Source organism: Entelurus aequoreus, linkage group LG05, assembly GCF_033978785.1.
Source record: "Entelurus aequoreus isolate RoL-2023_Sb linkage group LG05, RoL_Eaeq_v1.1, whole genome shotgun sequence".
NCBI lineage: Eukaryota > Metazoa > Chordata > Actinopteri > Syngnathiformes > Syngnathidae > Entelurus > Entelurus aequoreus.
In genome coordinates, this window is record NC_084735.1 from 43,528,036 (window position 1) to 43,546,887 (window position 18,852).

The 18,852-nt window shown below is 38.6% G+C and overlaps 1 protein-coding gene across 1 annotated transcript; it reads right to left on the reverse strand.

Annotated features, from left to right (window-relative positions):
• Positions 1 to 17,567, reverse strand: si:dkey-273o13.3 (transcription initiation factor TFIID subunit 1). The gene is made up of 8 exons (XM_062048158.1): positions 17,535 to 17,567; positions 16,243 to 16,436; positions 14,222 to 16,136; positions 10,493 to 10,521; positions 10,256 to 10,414; positions 10,115 to 10,181; positions 7,322 to 7,426; positions 1 to 2,967 (listed from the first exon to the last, which is right to left on the reverse strand). The coding sequence occupies exons 2-8, from the start codon at positions 16,431 to 16,433 to the stop codon at positions 2,188 to 2,190; spliced, it is 3,246 nt and encodes a 1,081-aa protein (XP_061904142.1). The 5' UTR covers positions 16,434 to 16,436; positions 17,535 to 17,567; the 3' UTR covers positions 1 to 2,187.
• Positions 17,568 to 18,852: the final 1,285 nt, after the last annotated feature.

Below are 18,852 nucleotides of genomic sequence, written 5' to 3' on the forward strand. Positions count from 1 at the left end.
CTTCTTTATTGGGTTTATGTAATAACATACAAACTTGAATGCAATACTATTAGAAATTAACTACTGCATATATACACAAACAAGTACAATAAACATCACATACAAATAGTGAAAAGATACAAAATGATAAAAGAGGAGTACAATATATAATTCATATGTAATAAGGACAATTAGTTTGTCAAGTTTGCTAAGCAAAAAAGTCTGTCCATTTCAATAATGTATTATTTTATTCCAGGTGTTCTCTTTGATCATTTGTTGACATAATATTTTGCATTGGTAAAGTTTAGAATATATTTCACATCATAATCACTGTCGCAAATAAAACATTTTTTACCCACTTGAACAGTTCACTGTAAAAAAAACAGTTTATTTTGCATTTCCAGCAAAGTACTGGCTAATAATTGCATTACTTTCACAGTAACATTTACAGTAATTTGCTGGGAATTATCTTTACAGCAATTTACTGTAACAGCAGAGCTGTGATTTTACAGTTAATTACAAAAAGGTTTCAACTAAATGCTATAAATTCACAGTTGTAATTTTATTGTTAATTACTCTCTCGTTTTAACAGCATACTAATGATTAATAATTAAATAAGTAACTAGACGGCAAAGACCCATGACACGTTGGGGAGATTATGTCTCCCAGCTGGGTCAGGGAGGAACTGGACGAAGTGGCTGGGGAGAGGGAAGTCTGGGCTTCTCTGCTTAGGTTGCTTCTCCCGCGACATGATCTACGGTAAGCGGAAAAAGATGGATTGATGGATACTTAGTTGAACAATAAAAACTAATACTTTTCACAGTAATTTGTTGTAATGTTACAGCAAATTTTGATTACAGTATATCATTCTGAAAAAAATAATGTTAAATGCTGTGGAAGCCTGGTAATATTTTTACAGTGTTGGTATTGTATTAAAAAGTTATTAATCTTTAGGCGTGAATGAATGCGTTCAAAAAGTAGCTTACAAAAAGCACATCATGGATTTTAATAGTGTCTTTATTAGACTGTAATTGTATTAGTAGTACATGGCCAGATGTAAGCAATTGTGTATTATATACTGTATTCTCTAATTATTAACATCACAGAGGAAACATATTTTACCACACATTAGGTTGATATTAATATTACAAGTGTACAGTAGGTCTATTACAAAAACAAAACATACTATTACTACATACAGTATATCACAAACGTGTTTAACGTTAGGCTACTGTCACGATTGGCTTTAGGACCCCAATGTAGAGAAGAAACAATAACAATAATAACAAAAAGCACATTCAAAAAGGAGTGAGGAAAAACAACGAAGGATGCAAACAAAAGGTCTTAAGAAACGGAAAACGCATACAAAAGATGTAGAGAGGAAACAGTCAACACTACACGGCCACATAAACGAGAAACGTGAGTAGAGCCAAAGCAGAGGAGATGAACACGACTGGAAGGGTTAACCATCAGGAATCTACTGGCGCAGAGTGAATGAACTGGAGAACTTAAGTAGTCAGTAAGAAATGAGTATCAGGTGTGACCCGAAAACCAGGCACTGCAACAAAAAGCAGACAGGCTGCAGCAGAACTGCCAGATCATGACAGCTACTTTTACAAGATTTTAATAGACTGTCTTCCTTCTTTCTTTAGTCCTCTTGCACGTCAAGGCGTGTAGAGCCAAATGTGGCAACCAGGTCTCTTCATTTAATGCTATTGTGGGCAAATAGTTGAGCTTGGTTTAGTTGGGTGGATTAGTAGACTGTACTTGCCATCAGTGTGTGAATGTGTGTGTGTGAATGGGTGAATGTGGAAAATAGTGTCAAAGCGCTTTGAGTTCCTTAAAAAGGTAGAAAAGCGCTATACAAGTACGACCCATTTACCATTTACCATTTACTTAACATTTAAAGGTTTGCATTAGATAGTCAACAGTGCCTTAATATATAACTACCGTAATAACTATACATGAATATTCATAAGTGATGATACAGTATTGGGTACTTGCAGCTATCCATGGTCCTGATCTATTTACACAGCAAACTAGTGCTACAATAAACATGTTATATTAAATAATGATTAATGTCTTTGTTCTCTGTTCAGTTGTACGTAATGATGCAGATGTTTGTATGTTTGTGACAATCATAACCCCTTCTATTGGTTTTACTTTCTTTTAAAACCTCACTGAAGAAAAATGCTCAATAAAGTGGCTTCACAGTTGTGTTTGCTCCCCTCCAAACACCTCTTCTGCCATTCCTCCTGTCCATCCCTGACACCTTCCTTCACTGTTCTTTGGCTCGCTCATGAAGTGGTCGAGCATCTGTTCGACTGACTGCAGACTACACGGAGCGCTTTCTGCCTCCAATGCCGTCCCATCCCTTTCGTTGCTTATTCTCCAATGATGAATAATCTCGTTATCCAGATCCTCGACAGATTCGTCTCCAGGGTGGTGGAGGTCCATCATGGCCTCCGTGCCTCTCAGCTCTTTTGGCATTTGCTGGCATAAGAGAGGGATTTCCTCCAGGCTGGCCGACCTCATCAGAATCGTGGAACCAAGATTCTGACTTGTGGTGACCCTAAATGTGCCCTCGCCAGTCGTGCCGGAGGGGCATGCATTGGTTGGTGCGACGGGTAAAATCTCATTGTGAATTGTGAACTGGAGATGGGGTATCTGCAGAGGTCGAGGAGAGTGGCGTCGGGATATTTCCTCGCCGCCCGACTCGCTGTCTTTGTCCACGTCTCCTTCCCTGTGCCGCCATGCTTGGCCGCTGTTCAGTAGAAATTGCGGGATGTCTTCCCCCATTTCTGACCAGTCTGACTCCTCCTCCTCTGGAACCGATCCTAGACTTTGCTCCTGGCCCCCTGCTTTGACCTTTTCGTAGTTTTGACTGTCCATGAATTGGATGGGAGGAGGGGCGATGGGGAGGATCCCCTGAATGATGGCATCATCCCGATGAAAATGGTCGTTGCTTTTGATCAACACAGACTTTACCTGGAAATTAAGTCAGATTTGCACATTATTACGATTATTTAGTGAAAAGCTAATATTTTGGATCAACATAGAGAAACTGGAAACGATTTAGTTCCAGCTGCACAACCTGAAGGGGTCCAACATACATTAATCTAAAAAAGCATGGAATAGAACATGTGCAAAGTTTGCAGCACATGGAAGATTGTAGAAGGTTGCAGTATACTATGCAGAGGATTGCATTTCTTAAGTAAGCCAAATAGGGAGCGCAATCCATTCAGCGTATCTGTCTTCAAGAATATAAAGAATATATGCCGGCCACAATACTGGGTGGAAGAGATGTAAATGTAGTAATTTAGCACACGCAATGTGATTTTTCAAGACTAAAACTGTTCCGCGGCCACTCTTTTGCATCTATGTTTAGTACGTTTGAAATGCTTCAAAGACAGACGATGGCCAGAGAATCACACGTACATGTGTGTGTCAACATATATGGACTGTCATAAATAGAAATATGAGACATATTGGGCCTGATCTACTAAAAGTTTGCATGTCTCAAAACTAGGGCTGTCAAAATTAACTAGTTAACTCATGTGAATAATCACAAAAAAAAGATTGCATTATCCGTTTACACACTTAGATGCAATTTATTTTGCCCATACAAGCTCCTTTACATTAAGCGCTCTACGGTCAGTGATCAGATCAATGTATACGTCAGTACAAAAATGAGTGAGGAGACTGCGACTGGTGTGCTTGTTGGCAAATTTCACTTTAAAATACAACCTGAAAAAACTTAATTGAAACTGTTACCAAGTTTTGGGCAAATAAATGACATGCATTCCAGTAAAACGTTAAAAAACATTGACATTCTGAAAACTAAATTGTACATACATAGAACTGTTTCCGGCCCAAATAAAATGATTGGTGCTTACAGCTGTATGTCAGGATATACTGGATGGACATTGGAAAGTTGGCGCCCTCTAGGCATCTGTGTAAATGTTGCAAACAACCCCTTTAAGTGAGCATAATAAATATGCATAATTTATACTGATCATCAGAACGCCCACAATACTGGAAGGAGGAAATGGAAATACAGAAATTTAGTGCACGGAATGTGATCCATCAAGAGAAAATCTGTTCTGCTGCCGCTGTTTAGCATCTATATTTAGCACGTTTGAAATGGCTGTAAAAATGGAGGCAATAAGGCACAGAGACGATGGATAGAGAATCCTACGTGTGTGTCAACATACAGTATGGCCTTTCATAAAAACAATAGATATGTTGTCTTAAATTTTTATAGCATCTGGATGATATAAGGAGTGATTGAAATTCATTCAATTGAATTGTTTTGTCTTGGCGTTTTTTTTAACGGCATTCCTTTTTTTTATTTTCATGAAAAACTGTGTCCAACATACATTTTCATGCATTATTACATGCATTTTTGGATCATTCCAGACGCACCATCATAATACTGGCGCCTCCCTGACCACATCTCTGCTAAGGTGTAATAATATTAGGTTCAGTTGTCTAGACCGCAATTCTAACAACGCCCAAAAGGGGGTGTGAGCTGCACTTTCCACAACATATTGAAACAGAACACGTTGGACCATCCATCCATCCATTTCTACCGCTTGTCCCTTTTGGGGTCATGGGGGGTGCTGGAGCCTATCTCAGCTGCATTCGGGCGGACCATTGGATCATATATGATGTCATGATTGTGGAAGGAAATGAGTGTTTCCTTGGGCATTACCTATTTCAATAGGGCGATCTGCACCACTTTTGCACTTGTTATCAACTGCACTTAGTATATCACCTGCAACACTCCCACTAATAGTACGCACACTTTTATAGTTTACAGCTATTATTTAGCGCGTTGTATTTGGATCTTAGTAAATCAGGCCCTAAATGTAATAAACAATACATTTCAGTTTTCATTCACACTGTGGTATTCATTTATCAATATGTTTAAAATGGTTGCTGTCACTGTTTCAGACTGAAAGGTGCATTTAATATTGTTCCACCTTCGGGTAGCCAAATAAAAAATCAGCTCTCAGAATGTTTTCCACTAATGCAAATTAAAACTACAAACCCAAACATCCAGTTCTGCTAAATTACCGTATTAAATCCAATGTAAGACCAAAAGTCTCAAAAAGAAATGCTGATTTGGGCTCAAATGTAAACGCTGCACAGAGCAAAGTCAAGGATTGGTGTTGATATTACAACAAAATGTCTGCAGAAATGATGACTAAATACAGCGGTACCTCAACTTAAGAGTGCCCCAATTTAAGAGTCCTTTGGGACAAGAGCTGTCTCTCGTCTGATACTGCAGTTATGCTTCAAATTGCAAGCAAACTTTGAGTTTCAAAAGTCCCCACCATTGGTTGGTGTAGCAAGGCGAAGGACAGTGCAAAGAAGAACAAATGGATAATATTCAGTGAGTTAAAGAAAAAAATATTAAAAACATGACAGCCTGTCACCAAGTTGGTGAAGTAATTCAACCTTATCTGTGAATGAGTCTATAGCCAGCCTACGACATTAGAAATAATATTTAAATAGTGAACATTTATTCATGAAAATATGGAAAAGCTGCTGATGGTGTGTTGAAAGAGAAACAGCTAGAAAGAGATACTGTAGAAGTCCACTCTCTAAGGTAAATACTGTACATTATTACTGTTATTATATTATTATTACTAGGGACGGCGTGGCTCGGTTGGTCGAGCTGACGTGCTAGCAACTTGTGGGTTCCTGGTTTGATCCCCAGCTTCAGCCATCCTAGTCAGGTCCGTTGTGGCCTTGAGCAAGGCACTAAAGAGTTAGTTTTTCTGTTTAAATGCTTGTTACATGTTAAAATTGTGCTCTTTTGGGTGCGGGGTGGCATGCACCAATTAAATGTATTAAATTTAATTTTATTGGTAGACTTTAGATGACGAGGTACTACTAGTCAAAATGCTTCAGTGCTTGCTCTGCTCTCATCTCCCTCTGTGTGTGTGACACAAGTTTTATAGTAAATGCTTCATAGTTTAAAAGTACAATTTAGAAGCAGATTATTAAAATGATCTACTGTACGTATTTGTTTCGGAATACAGTGTTCCCTCGACTACTGTGGAGGTTACGTTCAAGACCCCATCCCCCCCAGACCCCAAAATTGATATGAATAATGTTGTCACTTTCTGCATGACAGTTGCTATGTTGTTATCCTTTGTTTAGTGTTTATTCCTGTCTGGCGCTCTTATTTTGTCCTGTTTCCAGTTTTGGTTTGATGTGCAGTGATTTCCCCTTGCTTCTGAGTGCTATTATCCTCACCAGTCCCTGATTGGCAATCAGGAGAATTTATCTACAAGTGTCGCCTACTTCTCAACGTTGGTTTATTATCCAGTATATGCCACATTGTTCTGTTGATTCTTGAGTTCTAATTCAAAACCTTCTGATCTGTTCTTCATCTACTGTCCCTGGATCCTGGGGTCACACCAACAGCAACCATCTGTCACCATGACAGTAATATGCATTTAAAGAAAGCCTTTCACACAGCTCTCACACACTGTTATAAACATGTCGTACGCACTTAAAACACTTCTTACGATCTAAAAAAAATTGCTCTAATTTTATATAAAACTTTAGTAGTCACTGGTGCATGATGCACTAAGTGGCGAAAGAACTTTGTATTTGTCCATGTACATGTCCCTGTCCATGAGGGGTGTCCAGAATGTTTTTCCATTGAGGGCCGCACACTGAAAAATCAAAGGGTGCAAAGCCCTTATGATATTTTTCTCTTTCAAAACCAGTACATAATACAGTTTTTGTACAGACAAAAACAGTCTGCATGTCAGCTTTGTGTTATTAGCGTCACCTTTTCATCGTTTTCTTATTACTTTACACTTTTTAGTCCAATTTATGTTTTTTTTTAGTAGTACTTTAGTATTTTTAGAACCATCCAACGTCTCCCGGGTCTGTACTTTGGAAACACCACCTTGTAGTGTAGAGAACACTTTTTTGAGAGTTTTCCTGTTCAGCAACACATAGGAATCCTCTTTTTACATGCAATAAATAATTAGATGTTTATGTTACGATTTATTATTTATTTTATATTATTCTTATTTAAAACATTTGTAAAAATGGAAAAAGAGGGCTCAACTTATATTCAGGGTAGTCTTATATTCAGGTCAACACAGTCATAGTTGACACAACATAATGTGAAGTTGAATATGTTGTGTTGGTTCTTATTACATCATATAAGTGTATTATGATTCTGTGACAGATGTGCATAAAATAACTACATTCATTACTTGAGGTCAATTAGTATGGTGTTAAAGATGAACACATTTTTCAATGCAGTCATGTCTGGGTTATATTTTACTTTAAATGGAAGCAAAGGACTTACATTAAATCCGTCCACATCGTTAGAAAATGTGGCACCTGCTAGTTGTTCCGTCAATGCTGAAATACGTCTGCTTAACCTCTCACGCTCCCCTTCCATACTCCGAGTCTGTCAAACAAGAAGCACACAAACAGCTCAACAAATGGATGATTTTAGCCACATTGAATATGTCCCAGAAAAGTGTGTCCTACTGTATGTATATACTGTAAATCAGGGGTCCCCAAACTACGGCCCGCGCAAATTTTTAAAAATCTGTCCTTTCTAATCCATTTTCTACCGCTTGTTACTCTCTGGGTCTCCTAGCCGCTCAGGCAAATCATATTGTGTAAAAATGCATTTTCCCATCGATAACGTGACATCAGCGCGCCAGAAGTGCGCGCTCTTTCAGTTAATTAGTGCGCGAGGAATATACACATATATATCATATATATATATATATATATATATATATATATACACACACATATACACACAGCCCGGCCCCTGGCCAAATTTTTTTTCACCCGAGTCAAAAAGTTTGGGGACCCCTGCTGTAAATATACAGCTCACCAGTTCCGGTAACATTTCAGGAAAAAGCTAAAATGCACTAAAACCTTAATTTCATTTGACCTTCTCTAAACTTTTGAATGCACATGTCCAACTGTTCAATTTGCTGTTTTCTAACAAGGACCTGAACAGTAAACTATGGGCCGGATTTACTAAAACATGTGCAAACTTGATAGCACACGCAAAGTTGATCTACTAAATGTGTGCAAAGTGGATTGCGTGAGCAGAATAAGGCATGCAATACATTTTGCGTCTGTGTCAAAATGCCCCCAATACTGTGAGGAGAAGATGCAAATATAATTATTTAGCACACGCAGTGTGATTTATCAACACTCATGACGAGCACTATTTTGCGATTTATTTCGAGAGGACAAGCAAACTGTGCTTGCGGTGCACAGACAGATGATGGATGGACGACAATCCTCCGTCCTACGTGCGTGTCAACATTTTGGACAGTCAGAAATAAAAAATATATTAGACATACCGTCTTTCAGCAACCTCATTTTATAATTTTATAGCTGCTATAAAGGACTTAAGGAGTTGACTAAAATACATTCAATTGATGTGTTTTGGTGTCCTATAATGACGTTTGTTTTTTTCCACAAAAAAGATATTCAAATATTTATTATATGAAAAAAACCTCTTTAAGTGTGTATTTTGTGTTTTGAGCGGAGTAAGTACAGGCTTTTTTCCATAAGCACACTTTCGGCGGTAGAAAAAAAAGAAAAAAAAGGTGGTTTCAATACAGATGCATTGCAGGACTGCTTCTAAAATGGTCATAAAAAGTGGTACATTTCTCCTGCATGTTTTATAACATAGCAATACGCCACATGTAGGAGCATGATAACATGAATGTGCAGTAAAAGAGAGTGTCTCCGTGGTGATGCACTGTATAGTACACGCAACATCCTCATTTAATTAAGGCGGTCTGCACCGCTTTGCAATTGCACACGCAGTCTTAGTAAACCACTTGCAACACGCCCACTAATTGACACACTGTTTAGCACGAGGTATTTGGATCTTAGAAAATCAGGCCCTTGGTGTGTGATCCAGGAATTGACCAATGGATGTCTATCATGCTGTTAAAATGTTGTGAGACCAAGAAGACACCAAATAACTGATCAACAACATAGCCTTGCCATTGTGAAGTTCTCAGAAAAGTGGCCACAGAGTGTCATCAGCAGGTTGCAACACAAATATAGAGAGCCTGGAAGAGTCACAGGTCTACTCATGGGAAATATCCTGGGGAAATTAATAATTTTCATCCAGAGCTACAGTAGTGTCAATAACCCTCTGAGCTATCTAGCTACTTCCATAGTGAATTTAGTATATACAGTCGTCCCCTCGTTTGGTGTACCCCTAGATGGAGCCCGCGTACCACGGTTTGAGAATCACTGCATTACAGTAATGCTGCCTGAGGCTGAGCCAATCAGCGGCCATGAAACTGAACAGCGTGCTCTGATTGGTTTGGTCTACTCAATTCTACTATAGTATTGATATTTGTGTTCATTTTGCAATTTTTTTCTTGAAAATGCTTAATTTAAGCCAAAAAATACTGTTGAATATGCATAATTTCTTATTCGCCGTGTTCCAAAAAGCCTGATTGTGTGTGACCTAACCTGCTCTTCTTAAGGATAATAGTGTCCTATTTGTCAAGATGTTTACACAAGGTGTGTTTTTCCTTCATAGAGATGCCTTCTTTGTCGTCTTCATGTCCATCCATCTCTCTGACACTGTCATAAAACATGCGACTTGCCGGACTGCCTTTCACAAACCCATTGCTAACGAGACAGAATGCTAACAACAATGCTAGTGATCGTAACTGCGGCTGTTGACCATCTTTTGGCAGAACAACACACATGATTTCAGCACGTGGAAGTTATAAATGGTAAAAAATGGGAAATGGGTTATACTTGTATAGCGCTTTTCTACCTTCAAGGTACTCAAAGCGCTTTGACCCTATTTCCACATTCACCCATTCACACACTGATGCAAGGCCCTAACCACGACCCATCAGGAGCAAGGGTGAAGTGTCTTGCTCAAAGACACAATGGACGTGACGAGGTTGGTAGAAGGTGGGAATTGAACCAGGAACCCTCAGGTTGCTGGCACGGCCACTCTCCCAACCGCGCCACGCCGAGAAGAATCACCCAGGACGTGACAAAGTATTTCCACATCGTGGCCGTGTTGCAGTGGCCAGGTGACAAACGAGTTTGTGAGTTTTCCATATTGTCTTCAAAAAGATCTTACCACAGAGTTCAGCTTTTGTTCTAGAAGGTTGTTTGTCTGTTGCGTGGATGAACAGTTCACATGAAGGCTGAACACAAAGCAGAAGAACAAATTTAACACCCAGCGCTTTCCAGACAGCAACACGCCATTTTGACTGTTCACATTTTAAAATTCTCTGTGAGGTTGCTCAATTCCAGACGTGTCCTCTGGAGCTCCTCTTCTAAAAGCTTCTGGCCGCTTAGGAGCTCTCCAAAACATTCCATCGGGACTGCTGAGTTCAACAAACTCTGGTGGAGACCTTCACTGTCTTTTTGGAGGAGCCTACAAGGAACATGACACCAAAAGGCAAATAAGAATATCAATCTACATTTTTAAATCAGAATATTGGTCCACACTTACATCATCTTTCCCGTTTCACGTGTCCTTTCCTGTATTCCAACAGAGAGAATAAAAGGATTGTTTCCGTTTGCTTATTATATTTTGCAGAACAACCTGTTTTGTAACAACCAGTTAGAGCACAGTGAAAAATAAATACAGTATTTTTCGGACTATAAGTCGCAGTTTTTTTCATAGTTTGGCCGGGGGTACGACTTATACTCAGGAGCGACTTATGTGTGAAATTATTAACACATTACCGTAAAATATCAAATAATATTATTTAGCTCATTCACGTAAGAGACTAGACGTATAAGATTTCATCGGATTTAGCGATTAGGAGTGACAGATTTTTTGGTAAACGTATAGCATGTTCTATATGTTATAGTTATTTGAATGACTCTTACCATAATATGTTACGTTAACATACCAGGCACGTTCTCAGTTGGTTCGCCATATAACGTACAGTTATTCAGCCTGTTGTTCACTATTCTTTATTTATTTTAAATTGCCTTTCAAATGTCTATTCTTGGTGTGGGGTTTTATCAAATAAATTTCCCCAAAAAATGCGACTTATACTCCAGTGCGACTTATATATGTTTTTTTCCTTCTTTAAAATGCATTTTCGGCCGGTGCGACTTATACTCCGGAGCGACTTATACTCCGAAAAATACAGTAGGTGCAAATGATTGAAATGAACATTGCATAATCCCATAATCAAACACCTGGAAATGATTGACTTGGTAACTATTATTAAAGAGGATACAGTAAGAAAATTAATGATTGTAGGCATGGCAATGTTTAATAATTAGACTTAATCTTACAGTTCAAAAGAAGAAAGGTTGAACGTTACATGAAATCCCAGCAACATTACTATTTAATCTGTGAAGCATCAAAATATGTATGATGATTTAAATCTACATTTAACACACTTCCTTGAGGTCTAGATCAGTGATTCTCAAACTGTGGTACATGTACTACTAATCAGAGTTGTGTATGGAGAGAGAATGGACAACCCGGTTTCAAGCGATGTTCTCAATGATTGGTCCAAAGGCTCTGACGTGACGACAGGGCGCCATGTTATGTACCAGTTTGAAGACGCAGCTAAGTAACACTGCACTTTCTCATTATACGTTTATTTTAAATGAAGAGTGTTTGCGGAGTGTGGGAATTCCCTAATCGCAAAAAATGCACGAAGCAATTCCAAAGCAGTTTCCCACAACCCAGAAAGTAGAAACATATGGGAAGTGAAGGTTCGCCAGGTAGGCTGGAGAGCCAATAACAACATGCAGTTTCTTATGCGAGATAAGCAAGCATACACACACATGGGAAACGTGGTATGTCGCACTCTCAGTAACAGTGAATTAATACACTGAGCCTGACAAAACTTTGCTTCAAAATTGCACCTTTTCTGAATGTGTCACCAAAATTCCAAACTAAACTAATAAATATTCCAGTAAAAAGCAGCATTAGTTCACTATTCAAGTTGATATGGTGATAATGAAACCAGGAAGCCATGACTCGCCACAGCAAAACCTATGAAAAATATTTAAAAAAGCTAAAGTAAAAGCACAGGCATATATATAGCACAGTAATAAACAACTTTGATTAAATAAATGCATGTTTTATTGTAAGTTTATAAACTGGAATATATTTTAAACTATATTTAGACTTATTATTTTGGTTTATTTCGTCAGGAACGTTAACGAATTGATTGCATTCTGCCTGGCAAAATCGCTGTAGGTACCAAACATGGCGTCTCTCGTTTAGCTGTCCATACTCTCTCTATACACGATTCTGCCACTAGTGGTACCCAGGCCCCATCTAGTGGTACGCCAAAGAATCAAGTCGGTAGTGTTTTTTTCCCCTTATTTCCAACAGTGTTACTGTATACAACTCCTCCAGCGCGGATATTATTGTTTTTGCACTTTTTGGCTTCTTGTTGAATTACTTTTTTGGGTGGATTCGGTCTTGCACGAGGAGGGTTTGGGTGTGGGCTTTGGTTGATGTGGCACTCCCGTCGGGGGTGCATTCTACGGCGCGGGTGCATTAACCGGCACAAGGAGGCGGGATTACTGCGAGCCTCAGCCAGTGCATCTTCGCAGCAGTTTTATGATTGCTCAGCACAAGAAATAAGTTACACACATACAGTTGTTGACAAAATACACTGTACATTATATACCTCAGCTAACTAAACTATGGAAATGTACAATATAGTTCATATAGCAATACGGTCTCACTGCACAGCAGGCCAGCAGTTAGCCGAGTCCGTAATCCATGTTGAGGCACAGCGCAGTGACGTGCCTCAACTGGCTGCTGATCACCGCACCGTCTCTACTCAGTATTTGAACGGCAAATGTGAAAATTCAGCGATTTTGAATAAAAATAATCTAAAACTGGTGAAGTTAAATGGAAAATAACTTTATAGTATAGTCACTGGATACATATAACAATTTAATTTTTTTTTTTTCTTTTTACTTTTTTTTCTTTCCATGATGGCACGTGAGGCCCCGCCTCACCTGCCTCTAGTGGCTGCATGTCACTGATGAATGTATTTTATTAGTCAAACTCAGTCATCAAAGTCAGTGGTCCTGACACCTAATTGGTTACCCGGCATTGCTTTGCGATTATTGGACTAGATTTGTGTTAGCCCTGCCCATTGACTTTAAGATAAAATAAATGAATGCATGAAGTTCTGACACAGGTTTATGAATTTATTCTATCTGTCAAAGTCTACTATCCAAGTCAGTGGGCGGGGCTAAAACAAATCTACTCCAATCATTACTTTGGTCTAAAGCCTGGAACTTTGGAAGTCTTTTGGCAGCCATGCAGGATATACTCAGCATTTTTCAGGTGTTGGAGGGAGATATTTTAAAAAGTCACAGAGTATGTGAAAGACCTGCTGAACCAGAGCATCTCTATATCAAAGGAGAGGAATGTATTGAAGTTGTCGGAGTTGTTTCTGCACTTTCCGACCAAGATATATCGAACAGTACTCCTCTGCTTTTTCGGTTGACAAGTGAAAGTGTCGGGTAACCGATCAGGTGTGAGGAACTGCCCACTGACTTTGACAGCTGAGTTTGACAGATAAAATAAATTAATGAAGCGCTGACAAGAGTTCAAGTGGGACACATTTAAATAAATAAAGGAAACTGTAGATAATTGCTCAAGTGTTATTAATTAATTAAATCATAAAATAAATCATTAACTTTTAATTAATTTTTTTTCTCCCATTTGCTTATGTATTTTTGTTGTTGTTTTGTCTTTATGAAATATTTAAAAACTATCCATCCATCCATCTGTTACCGCTTGTCCCTCTAAAGTTTCAAAAATAAAATAAATACCGAAATAATGAAATCAATAATTATTTAAATTGTGAAAGAATGAAATAATTCATGAAATAATTAATTAAATCATGCAGCACCCCCCGCGACCCCAAAAGGGACAAGCGGTAGAACATGGATGGATGGATGAAATCCATAATTATTTTAATTGTGAAATAATATAAATCGTGAAATAATTTAATAATTAATTAATTGATTAAATAATTTTTTATTTTTTTTTACATTCATTAAATCAATGACAATTGTATAACTCATTTATGTATTTAATTTCGATAATAATTAATTAAATACCAGTTTAAATAATTATTTAAAATATTTTTTAATTTGAATTTTGTACCATTTGGCCCTCAATACTTTTGTTACCAAAGGCGGTTACTATGCAGTGATACTGTGTTAAATAATGTCGTACTTGTGGTATTGAAGGCCCGGTGAAGTCAGTTTGCTCCTCTTCTTGACTGCAGAAGCTGCTGATGTTCCTGCTTGAGTTCTTCTGGTGTGCAGGCAGACTTTTAACGTCAGTGTGGGGGTCCTTGTTGTTGTTGTTGTTTTTGGGGTTGGCTTTGTTTTGCTGCGACTCAGGATGGTGCAGGCTTTGGTGTTCTTCATGCTCATGATGACTGTTGTGATTGTTTTGATCTCTACTGTTTGGACTGTGGTGTTCTCCATGACTGTGTTGATGGAGCTGGTTTTCACGGTGTTGCTGAACGTGTTTGTTTCCATGGTGATGGTTATTATCGCCCTGCCGGTGCTTATGACACAAACTTTCCTCGTCATCAGGCTGCTGCTCCTCGTTGAGGTCATCTCCATGGTGATGATGTTGGTTTAGACTCTGGTGGTTTCCATGATGATGATGATGCTGACGACCTGAACTGCGGTGGTCTCCATGGTGATCTTTAGCCTGACCTCGCTGGTGTGGATGTTGGTGATGGATGACACTTTGTTGTTGATCACCGTGATGATGTTGCTCCTCGGAATTGTGACGCGGAGCAAAGCCATGTTGGTCACCCCGGTGGTGATGTTTAGGGTAGAGGCGGTCTCTGTAGTCTCGACGTGGCGTAACGGGACGTTTTGTATTTAAGTGGTTGTCATGGTGCTGTGATGATGCCCTGCTGGGAAGTTCATGATGAGACGGGGTTCGGTCGTGGTGCTCGTCACAGGGACGAGAGGTAAAATAGTGATCTCCATGGCGATAATGGAAATGATGGTCATTGTGGTGTCGAGCAGCAGAGTCTTGGCGACGATGGTGATCATCCGGGCTGTATCGCTCTCCATCATGTTTGTCTTCATGGCGATGGCGATGATGATGAGTGGAACCATCATGGTCTCCATGGTCAGAAAAGACAGGACTGTAGTATCTGTGATGGCGGTGAGGACTTGCGTCGCGATGACGATAACTGTCGGAGTCGCCGCGGTGATGCTGGCGACGATTCCCTTGGTGGCGTTTACAAGACGGGGAATTGGAGCGATGCTGAGAAGTTTGCGACCGTGACGATCGTCTTTCCGGGCAGCTTTTGGGACTGGGCTGCATGCGCTGGCTGGGGTCCGGCGAGCGGTGGCGGCGGTGGGAGGATTTGGACTTGGGCAGCTGAGTGCTGGAGCTGGCAGAGCCGGCGCTGACAGGTCGACTCCTCTGGTTGTTCTCCAACGTCCCGGATTTGACGGATTCGGTTTGTTTCTGTGCATCCGTCACCCCTAAGGTGGTGAGTCTCATTGGGCTGAGCACCTGTCGGGTGATCTCATTGAGGAAGGCGGAGAACTTCATTTTCTCTTTCAATAAATTTTGTTTGACTAGGATTTTTCTTTTTTCCAGTTCTTTTTCATCCTCGCTGGCGTCTTCTCCTCCTTCCGCGCGGCTCGTGAGCGCCTCCATCGATTTGGATTTGCGGAAATTGCCATCATTTGCTGTTCTAATCGCATTCTTTTGTGTCTTCTTTTGAGCGCCGTTGTCGGAAGACTTGGATTTCTGCTTCGGTAAACAATCTGCTTGACCGATCGAAGAGTCCTGGACAGACTTGGGCTTCCTTGAAATGTCCGTGCAAGACAAGGAGTGCTGAGGCCTCCTCAGGAGAAGTTTTCCAGAACCTTCGCTGCTGCTCTCGGAAGACAGACTGGAGGAAGATGCCGACGAGGAGGAGGAGGAGTGAGAGAATGAGGAAGACGAAGAAGATGAGGTCGATGTCGATGAAGAGGACGAGGAGGATCCGAATGAAGACGTGAAAGACGTTTCGGAAAGAGAGAGCCGGCGATGGCGGGGGGTGTGGTGGTAATGGTGAAAAGGACGCTGATGATCACTGAGCAAGCTGTCTTCTGCTGTGGAACGTGTGCTGAAGTATTTTCGAAACAAAAACAAGTCACACATTAAAAATAATTAAATCCATTAAACAGTAAATAAACAGAAGAGAGAACTGAAGAATATTTGAAATGACTCACTCCTGAGAGTCGTCATCGTCTGACTGGTGGGAATGATGAGGATGATGATGATGATTATGATGGGGATGACGATGGTCCTGTCTGGAGTGGTGCTGCTTCATTGTGTGACCTTTGACATCTGGCTTTTTGCTCTTGTTTTTTTCTTGATGGTCACACATTTCTGATTTTTCACCTTTCGATCTTCTGCTCATGTCCTGATGAAACAAAGTTAAGTATTAACACATATTAAAGATAACAAAAGTATCACATTGCAAATGTTTCCATTTTAAAATTATTATAAAAGTATTATATTTACATTATATATTATATCTAAAACATTGATATTTATAAAAAACAATATGAAATAATGACAATTTTATTAGTATATAGTATTATTGGTATTAGTATAAAGTATATTGATGACATACATATATGTTTAGTAGGTTTATTATAAAATTATCATATTCAAATACTGTAAAAAGTTTCAATACAACACATAATAAAGATAACAAAATTATAAAATAAAAATGTTTTCATTTTTAAAATGTTACAAAACTATTAAAATAATTATAATTGTACAAAGCATTAATATTTATTAAAATATTATAATATATTAAAATTAGTATTAGTTTATAGTATATACATATATACATCTATATGTATATGTATATATGTGTATATTTATACACACACACACACTTAAAAATATTCTTATTTTAAAATTAAGAAAAAAATATGTATGAATTTTAGTTGGTAGTAGTAGCTTTTTATTTCTAAATTATTTATACACACACATACTGTATATATGTGTATATAGTATGTGTGTGTGTATATATATAATGTATTTATTTACACACACATGTACAGTATACATATACGAATATAAGACTACATCAATAGTTTTGTTTAACCCATCCCATATGTCTTAAGGAGATAGAATACTAATAATGTTCCCTAAGTCAGTGCATAAATACTGTATATAAAATGCAAATTTTGTTTAACCTTGTCACATCATGTATTGATTACATTGTTGCAATGAATTGTTTGACTCTGAAATACTGATCATGAACTTCTTTGCCTCCTAATACTGTATATTCATGCAAAATAAGAACATTCATATAGTTTATAAAAAAACATGAACTTACTATTGAGTAAGGCTAACTTAACAAGTTTAAATACATTTAAGATGAAATGGTTTCTTTTACACAATGCAACTTTTTAAAGTTTTGATCATCTAGTTGAAGGAGCTGTAAAGTAATTAAGCATTGACCAATTATGATAGGTATGGCAAACATAAATACATATTTACCTACAGTCTTAAAGCAGCTGTCAGGACGACGCAGGCAGAGATGTTCACTGGTGCAAAATGAGGTTCTCTCTGTAATGCACTTTCTAATTGAACACTGAAGCGTGGATGAAACACACACACACACACACAAACACACGCACGCACACGCACTATTCAATAAACTTCAGTGCCACCCAATGACATGCAATAGGGGTCAATTGTTGGGATTAGACTTTCACAGCAACAAACTGTACATCATTTTACTCTATAAGTGTTACTAAAAGGTATATGAAACAGATAAAAAAAAACAGACTGTACATTAACTAGGGGTGTCCTTATTCAACTTTTCCTTTCCAATACCATATCGATATTGGAGCCTTGAGCATTGGCCGATACTGATATTAATGCGATTCAATATCAGCCCGTATCATAGTAGATACTTGTATTCTTTTGTTTGTGAAATTACTCAAAAAACAGTGGTAGGTATATGAATGTATGTATGAATGTATATATGCATGTATATGAAAACCACTAACCTTATGACCAGTGTTCAGAAAAAAACGGAGTTACATAATAACGGCGTTACTGTTAGTTTTTCTAATAACGAGCAATCAAAATAATTACTTTTATGTACATTACAACGCCGTTATCGATACGTTTGACGTCACGTGGCAAACTACTTTTATCAGAGACAAGACAGCTTTAGAATCCCAGCAAATTCAAATCAGAAAGTAGCTCTTTACTAGTGCAAGCGGCAGCCACCGCACACTTCTACTACTACGGGGGAATAATGAACAATACCTACCATACCTCGTTTGTAGACAAGGAGAGCCGCCACAGCCATTGACACACGTTCATTCGCTTTATTAACTTTCAGTGAAAACATTGCACAGGCGCTACTTTCAACAATGTCTTTCCTGTCGGCAGACTACCAATGCTGAGCTAAACAATCAGTGAGCCTTTTACAGGCACACACTCACTCGCTCTTCTCTCATGAAACATCTCTTACCTGCATACAACAAATGTATGAAAGTTTTTTAAAAAGTAACACATTCATTATTTTCCAGAGTAATTAGTTCCATCTATTAAAGAATACTTGTGTTAGTAATGCAATTACTATTTTGGAAAATTAATGAGTAACTGTAATTAATGACTATTTTTAAAGTAATTTTTCTAGCACTGGTTATGACAGACTTATGCGTCTTTAAATTGAAGTCCTTGGTAATATGTTTTTGGCAACACCTATTAGCCACAATAATTCATTAAGTTGCGCTCATGAGGCAGTAAATCAAAGGATGCAGACACATTTGTTACTGGATACATACTAGTACACTTCTACCTTG